The sequence below is a fragment of the Pelecanus crispus genome, chromosome 4, assembly GCF_030463565.1.
Source record: "Pelecanus crispus isolate bPelCri1 chromosome 4, bPelCri1.pri, whole genome shotgun sequence".
Taxonomy (NCBI): Eukaryota; Metazoa; Chordata; class Aves; order Pelecaniformes; family Pelecanidae; genus Pelecanus; species Pelecanus crispus.
The window spans coordinates 51,639,011-51,658,743 of NC_134646.1; the positions used below are offsets into that span (position 1 = coordinate 51,639,011).

The following is a 19,733-nucleotide window of genomic DNA, read 5'->3' on the forward strand; positions in this document are numbered from 1 at the left end:
CTTATTACCTTGTATATTATTAGGCTTGTATTTTCCTCCAGGGCTTTGGAGGAAACTTTAAAGTACACCAGATGGACCTTAAGATCAATATGCACAACAGAATGCTTAAGAAAAATCTTTAAAATAAGCCTTAACCTTATTGTGACATGTACTAGAAAAGACACTGTTTCTGTTGGAAAGGTTGTTTGAATGCTTCTCTTAAATTGCTTTTTGTGTAGTATGGTGTATGCTGTTATAGGCTACTTGTTAACATGAATACTTTGAGGTCAAAGGTATATTATTAAATGGACTACACCAGTACACTTCTATTTTCAGTCTGCTTGCAGAACAAATGCAGTCTTAACATTATGAATGGCAGAATTATAAGATTCCATAAAGATGGATAACTTGTATCACCTTATTTTGTCAATCCTGTTATCAAGAAAATAAGGTTTTGTCTTCTGAATACACTTGCCACATAATAATTAGCTCTCAGAAAAAAAAATCATAAATATTTATAAAACATTGTACTACTAAATTTATCATGTAAACCAGAGCTCCTTATGATACCTTCCAGAATTTGTAACTTTCTGCCAAGTGGACATAAGCCAATGTGAATCTGCAATCAGAAGTGTTAATGTCCAGGTAGCAGAGTGGTAGTGAGACTTAGGAGGAAGGGTATCCAGGTCAGGTGCTCTTCTATGAGAAGTGTCAAATGCAGCAAATACACACCTGAATCCTGGGTGGTCAATGTTATTGTAACTGCTGCCCAGGTGGAGGATCTACGTGTCTGAAAAGATGGGCTAAGCAGGCAGCAGTAGTAGTGGAAGGAGCCTAGTGAGGAAGGAAAAGGTGTGGGTGGACATGCCTGTGTACTGGAAGGAATGAAGCCTGGTGGGAGGTATCTAGGCTATTTGTCTAGAGTGCTCGAATGTCTTACTGTAGTTGTTTCTGCATTAATAGAGCCTAATGTCACAGGACAGGCATCTGTTAGCTTGCAAAGAGAGTGCAGGTAAGGTCAGATTTGGCTATGGTGAAGCAACTGCCGATTTGCAGATGTTATGTTCTAGGAGGAAGATATCTTTTTCCACAGTAGAAGAATGTGACAAAGACCTCTCATTAGTTACAATTTAGGAGGAGGAAGGAATGCTTGAAATTGGGTAGATGTAGGGTGGAGAAGAGAATGCATCTTTTCTGATCAGACACCTATGAAAGGTAGGAAAACACTTCCAAAATCTTTGTGGGTGACAGGATCATAGCAATGCCTCACTGGTTTAGAGTGCCACAAAGACAATGATGTTCCTCATAAGGAAAAGTGGGAATTCACTTTTTGCCTTTTAAACACCCTTGTTCTTTTAGCCCTTTCTATCCCTCCACTGGTAAGTAGCAAACTGGCTTGGGAAACAGAGTACTTGCTTTTTGTTGGTAAGTTCAGCTGCTGTCTGACATGAACTCCTTGGTTTGGCTTGTTGCAATGCTGAAGGCTGTACAAGCACAAGGCAGCGGAGAGGTGGGGAGCTGGATTCAGCAGTGGGAGGCAAGGGGAAGGGCAGCAGAGCCAGTTTGTGCTGGCTGGGACTGACTGTCGTACTCTAGCATAGTGCACCAAGTGTGTTATGTTATATGGTGGCAGGAGGTCCCATGTGTTCTTGATTGCACCTTCTGGCCCCATCAAGAGCTGTATTTGTCTTTTGGTTTTTTGTCAGTTACAGGATTTTCTTAGTGGCTTTGAATGTCCCTGAAAATGTAGCATCCATGTATCTTGCGAGACTGTCTCAAGATGCTCTCCTAGCACAGCTCTGTATCCTTTCTTATAGACAGAGCCTGTTGGGCACAATTTAATTGTAAAGAAGTTACATAGTAGCCAAAATTTTGACAAAAGGATGTTTTTCCCTGCTTGATGTAGTTGTCCCTTGCAACTACATGTTATCAAGTGTTGGTCCTCTGGAAATGTTGCCCCATTTTCCATCTTTCTCTATTTAACTTTCTTCTTAGTGGGCTGTCTCCTATTACTAGAACCTTTCTTCCACCCCCATCTTTGTATTTGCTTTTCAAGGTAATTTTCTCTCTCTCTAAATATGTATTCTCTGTGCACCCTTAAGGGTGCTATTACAATACAGTAAACAGATATCCTTCATGACGGTACAGAGCATTAGCAATTACAGCAAAGAGCCAATGAAACCCTGAGATGCTTTTCACCTCTCACTGAGCCATGCAGTATGTTTAAAAACCGAAATGGACAAAGAAGCTATTACAGACCAAAGAAATGACATCATACACCAAATATATACTTAAGGGGAGGAAAAACCCACAGAAATATTTCATGTGATATTTTTTGCCTTCTAAATGAAGGAACTACTTCAGAGCACGTACTATACAAATATATGTTGTTTATGACTATTAGATTGCTATTTCAGGAAAACTGTTCTGCATTTGGTGTCATGTTGGACTGTACAACATATCTGGTGTGAAAGAAAATGTGGTGTTAAAACCAATGAACTGTATGTTTTAGAACCTGAATCAGTCACAAGAGAGTTGATGTTAAGATTTCTGAGGTTTATTTGCTGGCTGACAGAACTGGAAAATGGTGAACTTTCAACCTGATTCTAAAAGTCAGTATGTATGGTGATGAGTAAACAAGAACAAAGGTGTACAATTTTAAGAAAGGGAACTCTAAACAAACAAACATGTACATTGAAAAATGTTGTTATTGTTGACCTAAATTCATATGAAGTACATATAGGAAGAGAATTTCTTTAACAAGCTAGATGAGCCTAACCGGGGGAGAAGAGGATGAATCTTCAAGGAAAATGTTGTGCTGCTTATTGTTTTGTGAAGACTGCAAATACACAGTGGCAAGAAGCGTGTGTTCAACCTGGAGATTAGCCAGGGTGGGAATTTGAACAGTGGGATCATGGTTGAAGGAAACACATAGAAGCTTTAGGCAAATTGCGGCACATATGTTTGGAAGGGAATTAATCTGTCCAATTCTGATGTTAACGTCTGTTTAGATGACTAATAAAGCAGAGGACTATGCTTTCAGCTTACAGCTGCTTCTGTGCTTTTGAGCTGCTTGTGCACAATCTTAATGGTAAAAGGCCTGTTACCTCTTCCCTTTTAAACCTTTGCAACTGAAGCCACAAAACTCTGAAATCCCGTTTGCCTTCTTCCCCTCCCCCCACATTGTCGTGTGGATTTTTTTCCACATCCCTGATGAAAATTTGCTTCTGTGAAGCTTTGCATTAAACATTGCATGTTGGTATGAAGGGGTTAATAAGAGTGGGTGTCCTCAGTGCCCTGGGCTGCACCTGAGGGTTGGGTAGGATTAAGGCTATGAGGCACAGGGGTGGGGAAGGGCAGCCTTCATTTGAAAACAGGCAGAGAGGAGAAGGTTTGCTGGGGGTAACTGCTCCAGCAGAGGTGAGCTGCAAAAGGGCTGCTTGTCTTGCTGGAGTCTGGTGGGAAGTGGGCATCCTGCAAGAAGCTGAGCTGCTTTGGGGGCTGACTTGAAGAAGGGAGGTGAGCCAGCAGCTACATGGCAGCATGGGGGGCCAGACTGACCAAGGGGTAAAATCTCTCTATTTTCCAATTCAGTTTTCTGAGAAGGAGATGAGTGTAAGTGTGATGAAGAAACGGATATCAGTCCAGGTCTCACTGTGACTTGCTTCTGTTGGTCTTATTACTGTCCTGGAGAAGATATGTCATAATATTTTTTGATCTTGTTTAATGAAGCAGAATCTGGACTGGCTACTGTTCTTTCTAATGCCCACCTCCAATCAGTTTGTGCAGCAGTCAGGACTGTGTGTGGCAGTTTGATGGCAAGCCTTTATTAATTTGCTTTCCTCTTTAAATCCTTGTTACCTCAGAGGAACAGGATGGTCACCATTTCATCCTTACTGATGCCTGATTCTCTAAAATGGGAGGAGGGACCCCTCTCTGCAGCTGTACCAGCATTTTATATGTGAACAACATGCACTGAAGTTCAAACAGAATAAAGTTCTGTAATTCTAGCTCTTGTGAGTAGTGTGTTGGGTATTTCTCCTACCCAAGCAATGCTGAGCACAACCAGATATGTAGACCAAAAGGCTGGGTGCAGCTCCTTCAGCCTGAGAGGCTGAAAACTCAGCTGGGTCAGTAGAGACCTTCGAACTGACACTTTAAGCACAAGGAACCAGTCTGGTGTTGTGATCACAAGTTGAAGGAGAAATTGCAGTCATTTTGAAATCAATTTATATTTTATTTCTAGCTAGGAAAAAATACTTTTTAGATGCTTCAGAGAATATTTACAAATCAACTTCAGAGTGCAGTTCCCTTCCTGTCATGCTGCTTTGGTAATATAAATAATCATAAAGGTAGTATGCTCTAGGTGTGTCAGACCAGATACATGCAGTGCTGGGTGATGAGCTCTCAGCTGTGCAGTCTGATGTCATGCTAAGATCTGAAGCACAGTGGTCCCTTGGGTGTCTTTCGTCTGTCCAGTGTCATTCAGTGTCAGATCCTTTGTTTTGGCTATCACTGCAGCTCTCGGGCATGTTACTTTTTTTTTTTAAAGTCTTTATGTGTTTGTTTTCCCCAGGGAAGAGTTTTTCTTGCTAATTTGTATACCAGGCAACCATGACAATCTTGCTGTATAATAGCCAGTTTCAGTAATTCAGGCTGGCATGCCATCTGCACTATCTAAAGGTCAGTTCAAGTGTTACTTGTAATTCTGTGGCTTCTTAATAAGCAGCATAGTAGCGGTACACTGATTCTTGTTCCCTGATAACGACAGCAGCAATCCAAATCCTGTACCAAAAAAACCCAAAAAGCATCTCTCACCTGGAAGAAACCTATATATCTTATAGCTCAGGAGCTGCTACTGCATTTCTGAACACTCAATTTCACTGCTCTGATCTCATGAATTTTGCTTGATGTTGACGCATGCAGTGCTTTTGCATGCTCTTGTCTTGATTATAGCAGTTAACAGCGGCCCCTTGTGATAGCAAGAAGAGCTTTTGGCATTCAGGGTTTCCATATAAGCAGCACCGGTTAAACAGGCTCCCAAGCTGCTGCTGAATTCACAAAAGCTGGGAGAAGGCACTAGTACATCTCCTCTACACCTTTATTCAATGTTCCAAACTGCTAAAACAGTTTTCCTTTTTGTGGGAAACCTTGGTAAAAACTCTGCTTTGCATAAAGGACTCTTCTCCTTCTCTTCTCCTTCTCTTCTCCTTCTCTTCTCCTTCTCTTCTCCTTCTCTTCTCCTTCTCTTCTCCTTCTCTTCTCCTTCTCTTCTCCTTCTCTTCTCCTTCTCTTCTCCTTCTCTTCTCCTTCTCTTCTCCTTCTCTTCTCCTTCTCTTCTCCTTCTCTTCTCCTCTTCTCTTTCAAAGTCAGAGCTGGCTGCTGTGTAAATCTGTCTTTCAGGAAATACTCATCTGGTTATCTTTGGGTAGTAATTCTAACCTAGTACTCTTACCTGAACCGGAATTTCTGTTTCATAACTCTCTGAAAGAAAGCAGAAATGTACAGCTTTTGTCCCCTCATGTTGACTACACTCCTAATGTCACAGTGCCCATGTGAGATCTGCTTTTACATTAGGTAAGACCAAACTGTTTGGATGAACATTTTTGGTAATGGTCATGTTGGCAGGTGCTCTTTTATGTGTAGGAACAAAGAAAACATGAAAGGATTGTACAGGGAATCCACAAATGCCCACACTGGTGCTATGTGGTTTGATTCAGTTCTCTTTTTACAAGCAGGAGACCAGATTGTCCAGTTTGACAAACTCAACTTATCTGTTTGCTGCTGCTTCTGCTGTTAGTATTCGCATTCTTTCTTAAATGCTGCATCCATGGGAAGCTGGTACTTGGTTCACCTTGCTTGGCATCCTGTCTTTGTCAGTGGCCAGTCTTGTGGTCCTGAGGCAGATTTAGTTGGCTGTGCTGCAGATAACATGGGCCTCTGATCTTGAAGTGCTTTAGAAGTGTTGAGTCAGTGCCATATTGTCTTTGATACTGTTTATTCTCATTCATGATTCTATGATTAATATCCTTTTATTATGTGATTTTCATTTTAAGACATTGGAAAGCAGTGAAACATCTCAACTTTTCTGACAGTGGGCGTAGATGTAGTGGGGAAAACATCTGCCAGTCTTGAATTCTCCAACGTTCCTGTTACACCTTGATCTTCCACTAGTTTTGTATTTATAGATTCTCTGGCAAAACTTTCTGCTTTTAATGTGTTTTAAAATAAATTTTAATTTTTGATGTCTGCAAATTGTTCCTCAAACATTTCTGCTTAATCTTACTCTGCACTGTACTTGCCAGAGTTTGTTCCTTCTTATTTTCCTCACTCTTGTACAACTTCAACCTCCTGGAGTTCCTAGCCTTCCTTGCTTTACTGTTGTACCATGCCAGTCTCCTTTTTGTCTTTCAAGTCTTATTGAGATAAATGGTACAAGCTTGCCAATATAACATCTTTGTACAATCTGTGCTTTGTGCTAAGAATTGCCTTTTAGCTGCCTCTCCTAGCTCTTCTTAAAAAGCTTGCTCACTTTTGTGTTGTTTGGATGTTTTTGATCACGGCAGTAAGAAGTTTTGGCTTTTGATGCTCCTACAAAGCTTTAAAATGAAACTCTCTTGTTAAATGCTATGTCTTCAATGGTGTTATTACTCGTTGGGTACTGTGTACTGCAAAGGACAAGTTCAAGAGCTGCTTTTGCTCTTCAAGGCTCATGGTATGGTTTAGGCAGTGAAGGAGTCACTGACAGGGCTGAGGTTGGAAGACATACATCATGTGGGAGTGCATGAAATACCAACACAACTGGGGATTGGGGAGAGGATAGGTACCCTACCTATCTCGAGGCAAGGGACTGTAGAGTTAACCTTGTGGTAAGGAACAATTCACTGGAAACGTGGAGCAATTAAGATATTAATTGTGAATTACTCTAAATGCTCTCTTCATGAGAGGATTCCTTTTTAAATTTTCTCATCTTCGTTGAGAATCTGTAGGTGTTTGGCTATTAATGGATGTTGATATGTCTAGCTATTCTTAATGGCAAAGCCTACTTAAGCACAGTATAGAAATGAGATGTTTTCAACCTTGTACACTAGTCCCTGGACATGGACTGAAGTGTTCAATATACCTTCCATACTAAGACCGTCCTTTTTTACTAACTCTGCGAAGAGATAGATAAAACTTGCTTGTTACATGCTTTCCTTAAGACTCTAACCTGGTTATGAGAGATCAGCCAAGCTGGATGCTCATGAGTTTAACTGAAGACCATTCTTTTTTGTATAGGGTCCTAAAATGGATTGGTATAAACAGGCTTCTGGCAGTGTGGCTAAATCAAATATGAGGGAAGATATTTCTGCCTTTTCCCAAGGAAATTGACTAGTTATAGCCAAAAGCAAAAAAAACCCCAAACCCCAAAACAACAACAACAACAAAAAAAACCCAAAAACAAAACCCCAAAGAGCCCCCAAACCACAACAATAACAAAAAACCCCCCCAAACCCCTAAATATCAGGGGTGGTTAAAATACCATGCTTCACTTCAGATATAGGGAAATAATCCCTGGCATTTAAAGTACAGCATAACTGTACGTTTTCCTTATTTGAGGGGTGACTCAGTAATATCTGAATCCAGGTACGGTCTGAGCTGAATGTCAGCCCCTTAATGCAAGACCTTTTCTCCCCTTGTTTTACCAGTACGTGTCAATACCATTGCCCCCTGGGAACATATATTCAGCCCTCCCGGCCGCATGCTTGTGCTGCGGGGTTAAGAGGGGAGGGACTTTTGCAGACCTGCAAAGTGGCTGTAGACTGTTTAGCAGGGGTTTGGCAACAGGATTTATTAACCTCGACTAGAACTGAGGAAGTGGAGGCGAAAGGAACTGCTGTCCCCACGAGGCTGAGGAGGCTTAATCTTGAGTCTGTCTCACTTCCTCATAATGTTAAAATACCGATTGCAGGATTCTTAGGGTGGCCAATAGGAAAGTCATGGCAGCAATACAGTGATACATATGGATTCTAGTCTCCCAGTTAAGAGGAAATCCTTTTCCTTCTTGGGGAGGCTATCAAGGGCAGCCTGGAAAGGTTTGCTATCTCCAAAGTAAGATGGGACTTTAACTTGAGGAACACAGCTCCCCATCTAACTCTCAGAAAAGCTTGCACACTCAGTGAGAATTAGCCCACACTAAATCAGAGGAAGACTGCAGGTTACAAATTGAAGTGTCTAAAATACTTAAGACACGGCCTACTAAAAGGCGTTGACACTGTTACTAGTTTATACTTTCTTGGACTTAAAGCAAAACCTCTCTCTGCCTCAGCTGCTCTCTGCTTACAGTAGCTGTCTTCCTCCGATTTTCAAAATTCCTCACACTTTGCTTCTGTGCATGCCTGGCTCTTGAGCTGATAAGTTGGGTTTTTCGCTGTTGGGGGGAGTGTGTGTGTTGTTGTGTGTACCCTCCCCCCCCCGCCCCCCCGTTTTGTTGCTCTTGTTTTCTTGGGGCACAAGGTGAATCTTTTGTCTTTACCTTTTCCTGTTGCCCAGGTTAGATGGCTTTCTGGCTTCCTCAGCAGGAGCTCTTGAGGTGGGTAATCAGTGAAAGATGTGCGTTTAAACACCGTAGGTGTCTAATCTAACTCAGGCAAAGTAAGCTCTGCTCTCCTGCTTTCTAGGTGTTTCTGAACAGCTATGCTGAGTTTTTGGAGGTGAATTCTGTGAAATTTCAGTGGGACAGAACAGTGTTAAGGTGTTTCTTTCCCCTCAGTGAAACTCAAAGCAGAAGTTCTTACTATCTATATGGCTGTTGTAAAGTATTAATTGTTTAAACAGGAGGCATTTGAACTTAATGCTATGAATTACTCAGTGCTTCAAGTTCTCTAGAAAAAGATATGAAATTAGAAAACACCAAGTTTTTGGTGCAAGAGCACAATCTTTCCCTATGTATTTCTTCAAAGTTAAATGCAAGCTCTGAAAGCAATTCATCCTGCTTAGCATGTTTTCCAGTTGGTGCCCTAGGGATTAATGCTAGTATGACTCATTCACATAATTGGGCTTCTTGGTGCTTTTCCTCACACTGAAGGTTTCTACTCCAAACATATAAGAAAATAAGAAACTGAGAAATGATCATCTGCAGCAAAAAGTTTAGAAAGGCAAATGGCTCAGCTTTGATAACTCTAAATGAAACTGTTTGCTCTTGTTATAATGGTCATCATGTCATGTTTTTACTGATAGCCTCGACTCCTGTGTGACTGCTGTAAATTCCTACCTTTTTTTGTGTGTGAAGTTTTAAATTTGTGTTATGATTAGAATGCTTCTGTGGATCAGATTTAGCAATGGAGTTTGGGTACTGGTAATCAGTAAGCTTTTGATTTTCAGCAGGTTCAGGAATTTATTTACCTTACATGAGGGGAAAATAATTCTAATATTCTTTCTCATAAACTTTTGCCTCTAAGATCAAAGCAAAGAGCTCATTTTCCTGCTTTGCAGCTGTACTGGATATTGTGCTGTGCTTCTCTGATTTTTTTTTTTTCCCCTCCCCCACTCCAGCTGTGGAAGAATGAGTAATGCTGCCAAAATTTACGTCTGCTTCAGGGTGCTTGGTTTAATGGGGACTTCATCTTTTTGGTATTTTTACAGAGGCTTGTGTGGGCTTGAAAGCTGTTTAATGCTAAAAATTGGCAACAGCTACGAAAAGAAACTGAGGCACCCACCTCTTGGTTGGCTGAGTTGTGTGTGTGGAGTGTGTGCAGAGCTTTGCTGTGAAGTGTGTAGAGTCCTTGTGTGGGGGCTTCAGGTACCTTGGTGTGGCAGTTAGCAGCTACGGTGTAATGTGCAGAGGTGTGATCTGGCCAGAGCTTGTGAGTGCAAAGCCAGGAGTCACCCTAGGCCCTTCGGTGAACTGCACCTATTCAGCACTGGTCTCTGTCTGCGGACAGGTGTCAGCCGTGACCCCCGGCAGAGCATGGACTAATCCCTGCAGCTGTCTTCAAGGGCTTTACAGATAGATTCAAGGTGGAGGTGGTGCATTCCTTCTTCCCCCTCTAGCCCAATAGAAGGGTGGATCTTATGTCTTGCGTCTTGCAGTTAGAGACAATGATTTAATACCTTCTTTGGCTTGAGTGGATTCAGCTTTGTATCCCTTGGGCAGTGCAGGAACTCTCCTTAGACTTGGTTGCTTGGGATAGTACTTGTTCCATGGAGGCAATGGGTAGAGCAGGGAACAGTGGAAAAACTATCTGAGTAAAATCCTTGGAAGAGGGACCAAAACCTGGTACTCTTTGGTCATGTTCCTTCTTGTAAGTGTATGCCGCTACCCTGGAGTCTCAGACCAGGTGTGAGTTAAATATTGACTGAAAGAAGTTTTATAGGATTGTCTGTTGTTGTTTCCACCTCAAATACTACTAATTGGGTAGAACTGCAGTTTGTTCTCTGCTCCAAGGCAAAATGACATTTCATACACTCCAGATAGATAAAATGTAGATTGGACAGAATAGCAATGAGTTTAACTCAAATCTGCTCAATAAAACTTTCAAGTTCTACTAGCTCATAAGTATTTTAAAATAGAAAAAAGAATCACTTCCACATTCTCCTGTACAAGACAGGGAGTTAACTAGAGTCCAGCAAAGGGCCAGAAAGATGATTAAGGGACCGGGGCCTCTTTCATGCGAGGTTCTGAGAACTGAGACTGTTCTGCCTGGAAAAGAGAAGGCTCAGTGGAGAACATTAATATTTATAAATACCTGACGTGAAGATGGAAAGAACACAGAGACGGGCTGTTCTGAGTGGTGCCCTATGGCTGGACAAGAAGCAATGGACACAAACTGAAACGTGTGAAACTACACCTAAACATAAAACTCTGAGGACAGATGAATACTGGAATATGTTGCCCGGAGAGGTTTTAGTCTCTGTCCTTGGAGGTAGACAAGAGATGCCTTCCAACCTCAACTGTTCTGTGATTCAGGGTATTGCTTTAAGACCCTTTAATATGGATATGCCAACTGCTCAAAAGCTGAGAGATGAAGTTGGTATTTATCTTTAGCCACTTAAAAATCTGTATAAGGGGTTAGGTAAAACATATCAACAATACCTATGAGGATTTGAATGTATGATCTCACTGAAATTCCCTATTTTAAAATGTTTGGCTCATAAATCATCTGGCAAATGCTTTTGAATGTCTTGGACTACTATTGAGTCAAACAGCAATGCTCTCCTGTATCAGTGTTTTAATTGGGTTAAAAATGTCACCAGCTTTGTCTTGTGTGGTGTAGCTCTGTGTGGGAAAACAGGTTTAGCTGCACTTACAGGACTTGAATTAGGTGATAATAGCTCCTGGTACTTCTAGGAAGGGAGCATTTGTTTAACATGATCTTGCTTTACTCGCCAACTGCAAAGCTGTTGTGGAGTTGAAACTGTCTGTTATTTCCATAAGTGACTGCTATGATGCCCTCTTGTCTTCTGCTGTGACGTATAACCTGGGTGCTGCATGTTGCCTAGCAGCACAGTTCTTGTGAAGAGGAAGAAAAAACCAAAAAGGATACTTGCTGATACTTTCAACATAAGGTTGCCTTTAGCTGACTTGGAGTCTCTTTGCAGAGTGAGACACTGTTCCTTTTCAGCATCATGTTTTACATTAGCCTTCAGTTCACAGTACTATGAATATACTTAAATGTTGATATTCCTGTCCTTCACACTCAATTTAAAAAAAAAAAATCTGTTTTCAGACCTTTCTGCTGTATTGAGTAACTTAAGAAAATTTATTTGTAAGGCAGGTTTTCTTCTTTCCTGGGAGTCCTTATGGACTGAGGAATGATGCAAGTCTGTGCAGTGTCTTCCTCTTGCTGACTTCTGAGGTTCATCCCTACTGAGAAGCAGATATTAAGAAATCTTGAGCAGAACTGCCACTAAGCTTAACCTTCATAGCTCAAGATGAATCTTAAGCAGTGATCCTAACTACTGCAGAGTGCATGATATCCTATACTCACAGTTCTGTAAGATTCTTTTAAAGCTTTTAAATAAGAAAATGCTAACAGTGGGCCCAATGTACAAAAAGCTCTTATCAGGATGAATATTGCAGCTTACACCCAGAACATGGTTTTAAACCCACTGATTTTAGCCTTTTTACATACATCATGAAATTCTTACCTGCATATGGGCAAGCTAACACTGAGGCATGTCTGTGCCTGGCTCTTGGCTCTGTCATGTAATCCATCCATTTCCATTATACAGCTGCCAGGCTGGGAGTTGTTCCATTTTGTGCATAAATAGCACTCCAAATACAAATCCAGGATCCTGTTCCCCCAGATGGTGGAAGGCCTAGGCTTAGCTCTCATGCCTGAGAGAATCTAATATTGTACCTTTCCAGGCTACAGAATTTTATGAGACAATAGGAAAACAATGGAGGTGGAGCTGAAAGGATTCCAGGCTATATTAAAAATTCACTAATGTGCTAGGAAATCTGTTCTGAACTTAAAAAGTGTCCCTCATGCAACACGCAGAAGACAGTTATCTTATTCTTTTAGCTTACCATCAGGGCACATTCATGTTAGAGAACTTTGTTAAAGGCTTTGTTCTTTTCTAGTTAGAAGAGCAGCTGCATAACATACAGGCAAACTGTATCTTGTCTTGACTACTTCAAGGTAAGCTTCTAGTGTGAACTTCATGCAAGAAACTGCAATTGAAATATAATTGCATAAAAATACCAATGTATTTATCACAAACTTGGAAACTGGCACAGAAATTTCAGCATGCAAGTGCACAATCAAGGGACAGTTATTCATGAAAATAGCTATTCAGGTGACTACGAAAGGAAAAAAACTGCTTTAAAGAGCTTGGGTTTTTTTTTCTGTATGTATTTTTGGGACTTCAGGAAAAAATACTTTGTAAATTACATAGCTGACATTATATGTTTAAAGAAAAATGCAAACTACCGAGAAGGCTACTGAAGTTTGATACCCATCGATCTTTATTCATACTGGCCCAATTACTTTTTAAAACACCATGAAGTAGATACACACTGCCATCTAGTGAGCATCTCTAACATAGCTGCAGTTTGATTTCTGAGGAGAGGAAAATGTGTTGCTTGGAGCAAGTAATTTAATACAGTACAAAACATATACAGACTTAAAAATGCTGCACTGAATGCTTTGTCAATTGTATATTTTGACTTAAAAATGCTGCACTGAATGCTTTGTCAATTGTATATTTTATAATAGAGATACACAGCAAAGCTAAAGTATTTTATTAATAATTTATTGTCAATAAGAAAGACTGGCTAATGGTAATTTTCAGTAAAAACCTTTACAAGACCATTGGATCACAAATATACAGACACTATAAAAACTGTGTCATGGTGGTTTTGGTTCTAAACTGGTATGTAGAGGGTCCCCAACACACTTTCCAAGAAGCGAAAAAACGTTTACAGTTCTAAAATACAGCAACCCATTTAAGACATTTCCATGTAGCTGACCCAGAAAAATATCAGACCTAACCTATGTACAATTGGAATTGTGTGAATATATTGAATTTTTTATAACAAAATGTCAAACCTTAGTTTTCGGGGGAATACATACAGTGACGCCTTGATTATAATAAGTCAGGGTGCTAGCTTTTAATGGCACACTAACACCACTAGTTTCAGTGGAAAACAAATTCACAAAATATCTACAAAATCTAGTTAAAACTATTAAAATCAAAACTGTACATAAAATTTACAAAAAGGAGAAAATTAATTGCATTAGAACTATATAAATATATGCATCATGCTAACATGGAGAAGTGGTATGTGATTTTTTTTTTTAACATAGACAATGTAAGTACAAAAAGGATGTTCAGATGGCACAGCCAATGCAAATCTTGGAATTGTCCAATTACAGTAGGTCAGGAAATGGAAATAGGCTGATTTAGTAAAAGGAACTGCATGATCCAATGCTGCCATGCCAGTTTAGCTCACCGAAACAAAAGCATTCACTGTGTCTGGGAAAAAGAAAAAAATTAAAAAGCTCTTGAAAGTTGTTGATAAAGTTTGTTAGAGTCCAGGCACTTTTGTTGAGTGTGTCAGACTTCTGTATGTTGCTGGGAATCAAGTGGAGGAATTTTCACATCTTCAAAATGACCATCATCTCCACTCTCATAGTCACTCATCATGACTTCAGACTCCATTTCACAGCATGCTGACACATCAGAGCATGAAGCCGTGGAAGCATACACAGACATGGACATGTTGTCTACAGTGGGTGCTTCAAAGTCTCTATTGTACCCTAATGTGTAAGGAGCATAAGGTTCTCTGTAACTGCCGTTGACACCACTGGTTGTGGTCTGAGGTTCTGACATGTCTGCAGGATAGTGATGGGGAAGGTACTGATTAAGGTTAAATCTCTGCCTGCTTCTTGTAGAAGAACCCAAGCTACCTATGGCTGGCATGTCTCTGGGTGGCTGTATTGACTCGAACTGGTCGCTGTATTCTGGTGGTAACGGTGGAAGCTCATCAGGTGCAGGGAAGTCATCAGGTGGAGGTGGAAAATCACTTTCTATGTCATAACCGCCAGGGTAATAGTCTGTATCGATGGCATTTGGATCCGTGTAGAGGGGAGCTGACTCCTCAACCACCTCGTAATTTGGATACTCTTGGATACCTGGCAACTGAACACTTGGCATCCAGTCTGATGTATCCCAGTGATAACCTGAAAAGTTAATTTTTTTTTAAGAAAAGTAGTATTAGTATCTTGTCTTCAAGTCAGTCTGAACTGAGAAGTCAACATACGTATTACGACAATGCAATCATTGTGATTAGGACACTACTTGTTAATTAGAGAGCAGTTTGCCCCAGTTCCACAGAAGACATTCAACACAACACAACTTTACATTATGCCATGCATTAGATATTGCGTTATTCACACTTGAACTTTTACATTTTCTCAGACATCTCACCTAACATAGGAAGAGCTGTAGGTCACCTATGGAATGTGCTGTCACAATACATAATGGTATAGAATTGTTCTGTATAGCAAAGAACCAACAGCCTCCCTGGTTCAGCTAAATTCTTTTATCAATTGTTGTTGAGTAATTACAGCTAGGGTGACAACAGCTGCCTGTTTTTCTTAAGAATATATTTAATACATATAAAACCATGCTTTTCTTACATAAAAGTAGTAATTTATAATTGGTAAAGTATCTAGACCATTTAAAACTACTTTACCCCTTAACTGAACGGTAAAGTTAATTTCACAAAAATGCTGTTAGCTCTGCAGTAACTGCCACGACCCTGATAAAAATCTTTGACAATTAGTAAAGACATTCCACATTCAAATACAAGAACAAAACAGGAAAATCAAGCTTAATCATGCATAAATGACCGAACATGATCCTCTCTTGCAAACTTCCCTTGAATAAGTTTATATTCCTCTGCTGAAAACGAGATGTAAACCTAATCTCATTAAAAAATAATTGTTTTTCTCTTCTGAACACCAAAAAAGGAAAATAATACAGAGCTGTAATAAGGTGCAAATCTAGTAAAGAGTAATCACTGCAGACAAATGCACAGCAAGCAACTGACAGTAAGTCTGTGTTAAAACCAAGTATTAACAGAAATATTCTGGTGAACATCAATGAACTGCATGCAGAAGTCACCTCTTGAATTGCTGAGGTCAGGAACAGCAAAAGATTCTTTAGGTGGCAGAATGAGAAGAAAAAGGAGAAAACATCTGTAGTTAGGAATCAAATAGTAGAACCAACGTGAAGACAAACAATGACTGTCACTATGATGTTCATGCTGCTTTTGTCCAGTTTACTTAGCAGTACTACAGTTGGCATTTTTTTTTCTCCTGGGCTCCTTCATTGTTAGACTTGAACTGTAGAATAGCTACTGAGTTAATGTACAGCCCACCTGGGACACGGCTGTGCAGTGGCAAAATCTGCAGCCTGTAGTTTGCCGAAATCCTTATATCAGTAGATTAAGGACTTCTGCTAAAAAGGGTTACAAGACCTGGTCTGATTTTTTTCTCTCCTTGTATCTCCCCTTGTTTTCTGATACAGGGCTGCATCTATTAGGGCTTATACTTTCAAGTATCTCATGCAAAGATGGGAACTCCCCCTTTAGTACCTAGCTTCCATACACTCTGCACTGGGAGACCTGCCTCCCTTTGTACAGCAATCCCAACAATTCATGCTCAGCAGAGAACTCTCCAGTGTTATCTGACAAATTTTAAACCTTTCTCTCTTCAGGAATATATATTACCTATTCAGGTCTGTAGGCGATGCTTATCCTAATACGAGAATCTTCTCCTAAGAACTGATATTTTTTTCTGTTCTTGGAAGACTGGAGGGGCAGAGTTTGACTCTTGGGGGTGTGGGTGTGTCTGTGTCTGGGTTTTTTTTTAAGCTTGTCTAGCCCAGACAAGAAAAATACTGTCCACACTACAGGAGAAGGTTCTGACCACTAGTCTACTTACTTAGAAGATGACATTCTGCATTTTTCTAGGGAAACTGGGTACAAAACTAAAGCCCATAGACAGACTGTGGCCTTATGATTTAGAGCACTTTTACCAAGGAATGGTGAGATCTTGGTACTGTCCTCTTCTTCTGAGGCAAAGACCCTTTAACATAAAGTACAGAAACACAAACTAGAACCTGATGTGTTCATCTTTCTAGGTGACAATCTGCTAGATCGGAGCTATATTTCTTCTTGCACTCAGCATTGTTGATTTGCATGGAGCTACAACCTTCCTTGTTGGAAGGAGGAGCAGTGTGGAGAATGCAGACCTACAACTGTGCTAGGATGAGACTAGCTTTCAGGATACCTCTTGGACAGAACCACTTGGGGAGACTAAAGGAAGAGACCATCTGTCCCAGAACTTGACCCTGCTGAAGGCTTGAGCAAGGATCTCTGCTGCTCAAACTGGCACCCTCCTGAGGATGCTCAAAAGCAGAACTCTTTACCTAAGATGCCTTGAAGGAAGGAATGCTTAATAAGAGTAGAAACTTCCAAGCATTAGGAAGTAGCTGAGCAGGACATCTTTAATCTCTCTATGAATATTCTGCAATGCATAAAATATTTGTATTTATCTTACAGTGATACTAAACCACCAAGCAATACTTTGAACTTTGACTTGAGAACTATATCCATCATTTTTAGTTTCTACCAATTAAAATCTCAGAGACAATCTGAATAAATTATTTAATACCTCCCCTGATAGATTTTGCCTTTTCTAGTCTTATCATTCTCCCTTTCATAAGTACCGCACATTACAGTGTTTTATCACTGAGGACTATGGTCTATAGGTATACATTAATGAAATACTCTGATGTAATTAGAAGTCTTTACGTTTGTCTACTTTTTTTGTGTGGCTGCATATATTAGTCAGGATGTACTTCAAATAACAAACCAAAGAGAATCTTTAGCTACTATAATTAATTTTATGCCCTTAAAATGGCTTCATTTTAAGTAGGGCTTAATGAAACATTAGGGTTTCCTACTCTGTATTAAGAAATAGGAAACATACACTGTGGATGTTATTTCAGAAGTAACCTCTGCAGGCTCATGGTCATGGAGTGAATTACTTGCATATTACTGGAACTTTAAGGATTTTTAAGTCAATTAGAACAACAGTTAGCATTTGTATACGCTCACTGGCACCTTTATTACTACTATTATTTTGTGTTTTCCAGAGTGGTCAGTTCTTAAATGTTAGCAGAAAAGAAATAAAATTCCATTGAAAAGGTCTACTTCACCTCTTTCTAACTTCCAAACACCTACTACACACACACATACAAAAATATATGTGTGAGTACATATGTACACCCAAATACACCTTTTAGATACTGATGTAAGGCTGGGTAGTAAGTAACTATTTAAACTGATAGGGATGTGTATGCCTGTACACCTCAACCGCATACTTTAGAAATCTGCTAAAGAGACAGATTGATCTGAAGACCAGGGAAGCGAGTACTGATACCAGACTACTTCCATTCTGCTCAGCTGGAGAAGGTGCCCACAGATGTGGGTGGGAGAAGAAAAGGAAGTGGGGACTGCTGCTTTTTCATCTGCAGTAGTGTACGTAATTGCCTTTGATGCTGTCTCAATTCTGCAGGGAGCTTTAGTATGAATATTTTCAGAAGAGAGTAAGCACCAAGATCTTTTTATGCCAATACTTCCCCCCCGCCAAGAAATCACGCTTTGAAACCTGTCCACAGGGTAGCTACAGCATACACATGAAAATATTAACAGATATACAATATAAATATATTCTTTGCTAAAACTTATCAGAAAGTACAAGTAAATAATATTTTATAACTCCCATCTTCTAAGGCTACATTACTAGAAGTCAAACGTGCATTATTCTGCCAAAGCAGTAAATAAGTATGAAAACATGTATATACCTTCTTTTTCCACCGAGTCAACAACAGCATTGACAAGGTGTATTACAGTCACTACGGAAGCTTGTAAAAGGTATAAAAGGAGCAAATTAAAACAAACCTATAGTTAGTATCACAGCATACAGATATACAAAAAACACTGTAAAATTGCAGTTCATTACTATTTTATAGAGCAAGATTATTGGTGTACATATACCTTTACTCTCTATCTAGAAAGCAGTTGCATATAATACATAAAATAGATCTCTAAACCTAAATTTTCTTCTTGATAAACATGGAAAAGTACTTGTAACTACTCCTGAAGCAAATTCTGCATGAGCACAAAGCTACTTTAGTTGTGACAGAATTTCTGAAATGTTGCCTAAACGTAACATTTGCATAATACTTCATCTAGACAGCAATAAACTAGGCTTTTCTAAAGGCTTGTGTTGGGTGAATTAAGGAATATTGCATAAGGCTTCCCCTTTTAGACTGCAAACTACATTTTTCCCCCTGCTCAGTGGAAGACGAGGGGAAGAAATTGTCACTGAAATGAACTAAAATGCTAGAATTTGAAAAATATCTACTGAAAACTTCTGTTGCCGACCTACTTAAGTTGTGTGTGAACAGTGGTATCACAGTAGGAATACCAAATTCAGGTTGTGACGTTCTTATTTAAAAACAACCAGAATGAATGTATTTTTAACATCTTCCCTCTCCCAAGATACTTTTGGAAGGGAGAAGGATTTACTCTTTTAGGGTAGGATGAGGTAAACCATGCAATTTGTTTGCATGGCTCAGGGATTAAATTTCAAACTAAAATTCAGAATCTACCAAAAAGGAAGGAAGGAACAATATCTATGATGCTACAGCTATTTCTTTTAAAATTATGTATTAATGAGTAATCAATGCATGACAAGAAATGTGAGTAAGAATATATGAAATATATGGGATGGAGAGGGAGGGAGAACAACATGTACTGCACAACACTTAATACCACAGGAAAAAAGTTGAAAGTTGACATCAGGTCTACTGATAAAATGATGAGTACTGTAAGCATACCATTTTACTTTCACCAATCATTAACACAGATGTTTCTTTTCATGCTGTTAAGAAAAATCACTCTACTTCATTGAGAAGCAGAATATTTTTTATTCCTAAGCTAAAGGAATTTAAAATTCTTTTTACTATACACAGATAAAAGCAGAAATTGGAATAAGGAGTCAAAACACCTTAACTTAGTGAATTAAGTTATTAGACAACTGTGGCTTTGCCCAATCAGTCTGAAATGTTTCTGAATACATAGATGCATTCATATCAACTGTAAAAGCATCTGTCATCACAAATGGAAAAGTAAAAGACTTCCAATTAATAACAATAAACCTCACAAATACGTATGCTGATTATAGTTTGATGGA

General features: G+C 39.6%; 1 protein-coding gene across 2 annotated transcripts in view; it reads right to left on the bottom strand.

The window, feature by feature from the left end:
• Window positions 1-14,019: 14,019 nt before the first annotated feature.
• FAT1 (FAT atypical cadherin 1) overlaps window positions 14,020-19,733 on the bottom strand; it is a 103,704-nt gene continuing 97,990 nt past the window's right edge. Inside the window, exons 26-27 of one of the 2 annotated variants that reach the window (XM_075709389.1) lie at window positions 15,592-15,627; window positions 14,020-14,645 (exon numbers count right to left, since the gene is read on the bottom strand). In XM_075709389.1, coding sequence (XP_075565504.1) covers window positions 14,020-14,645; window positions 15,592-15,627 — 662 coding nt within the window. The remainder of the gene's footprint in view (window positions 14,646-15,591; window positions 15,628-19,733) is intronic. The other variant, XM_075709390.1, reaches the window with a different exon arrangement.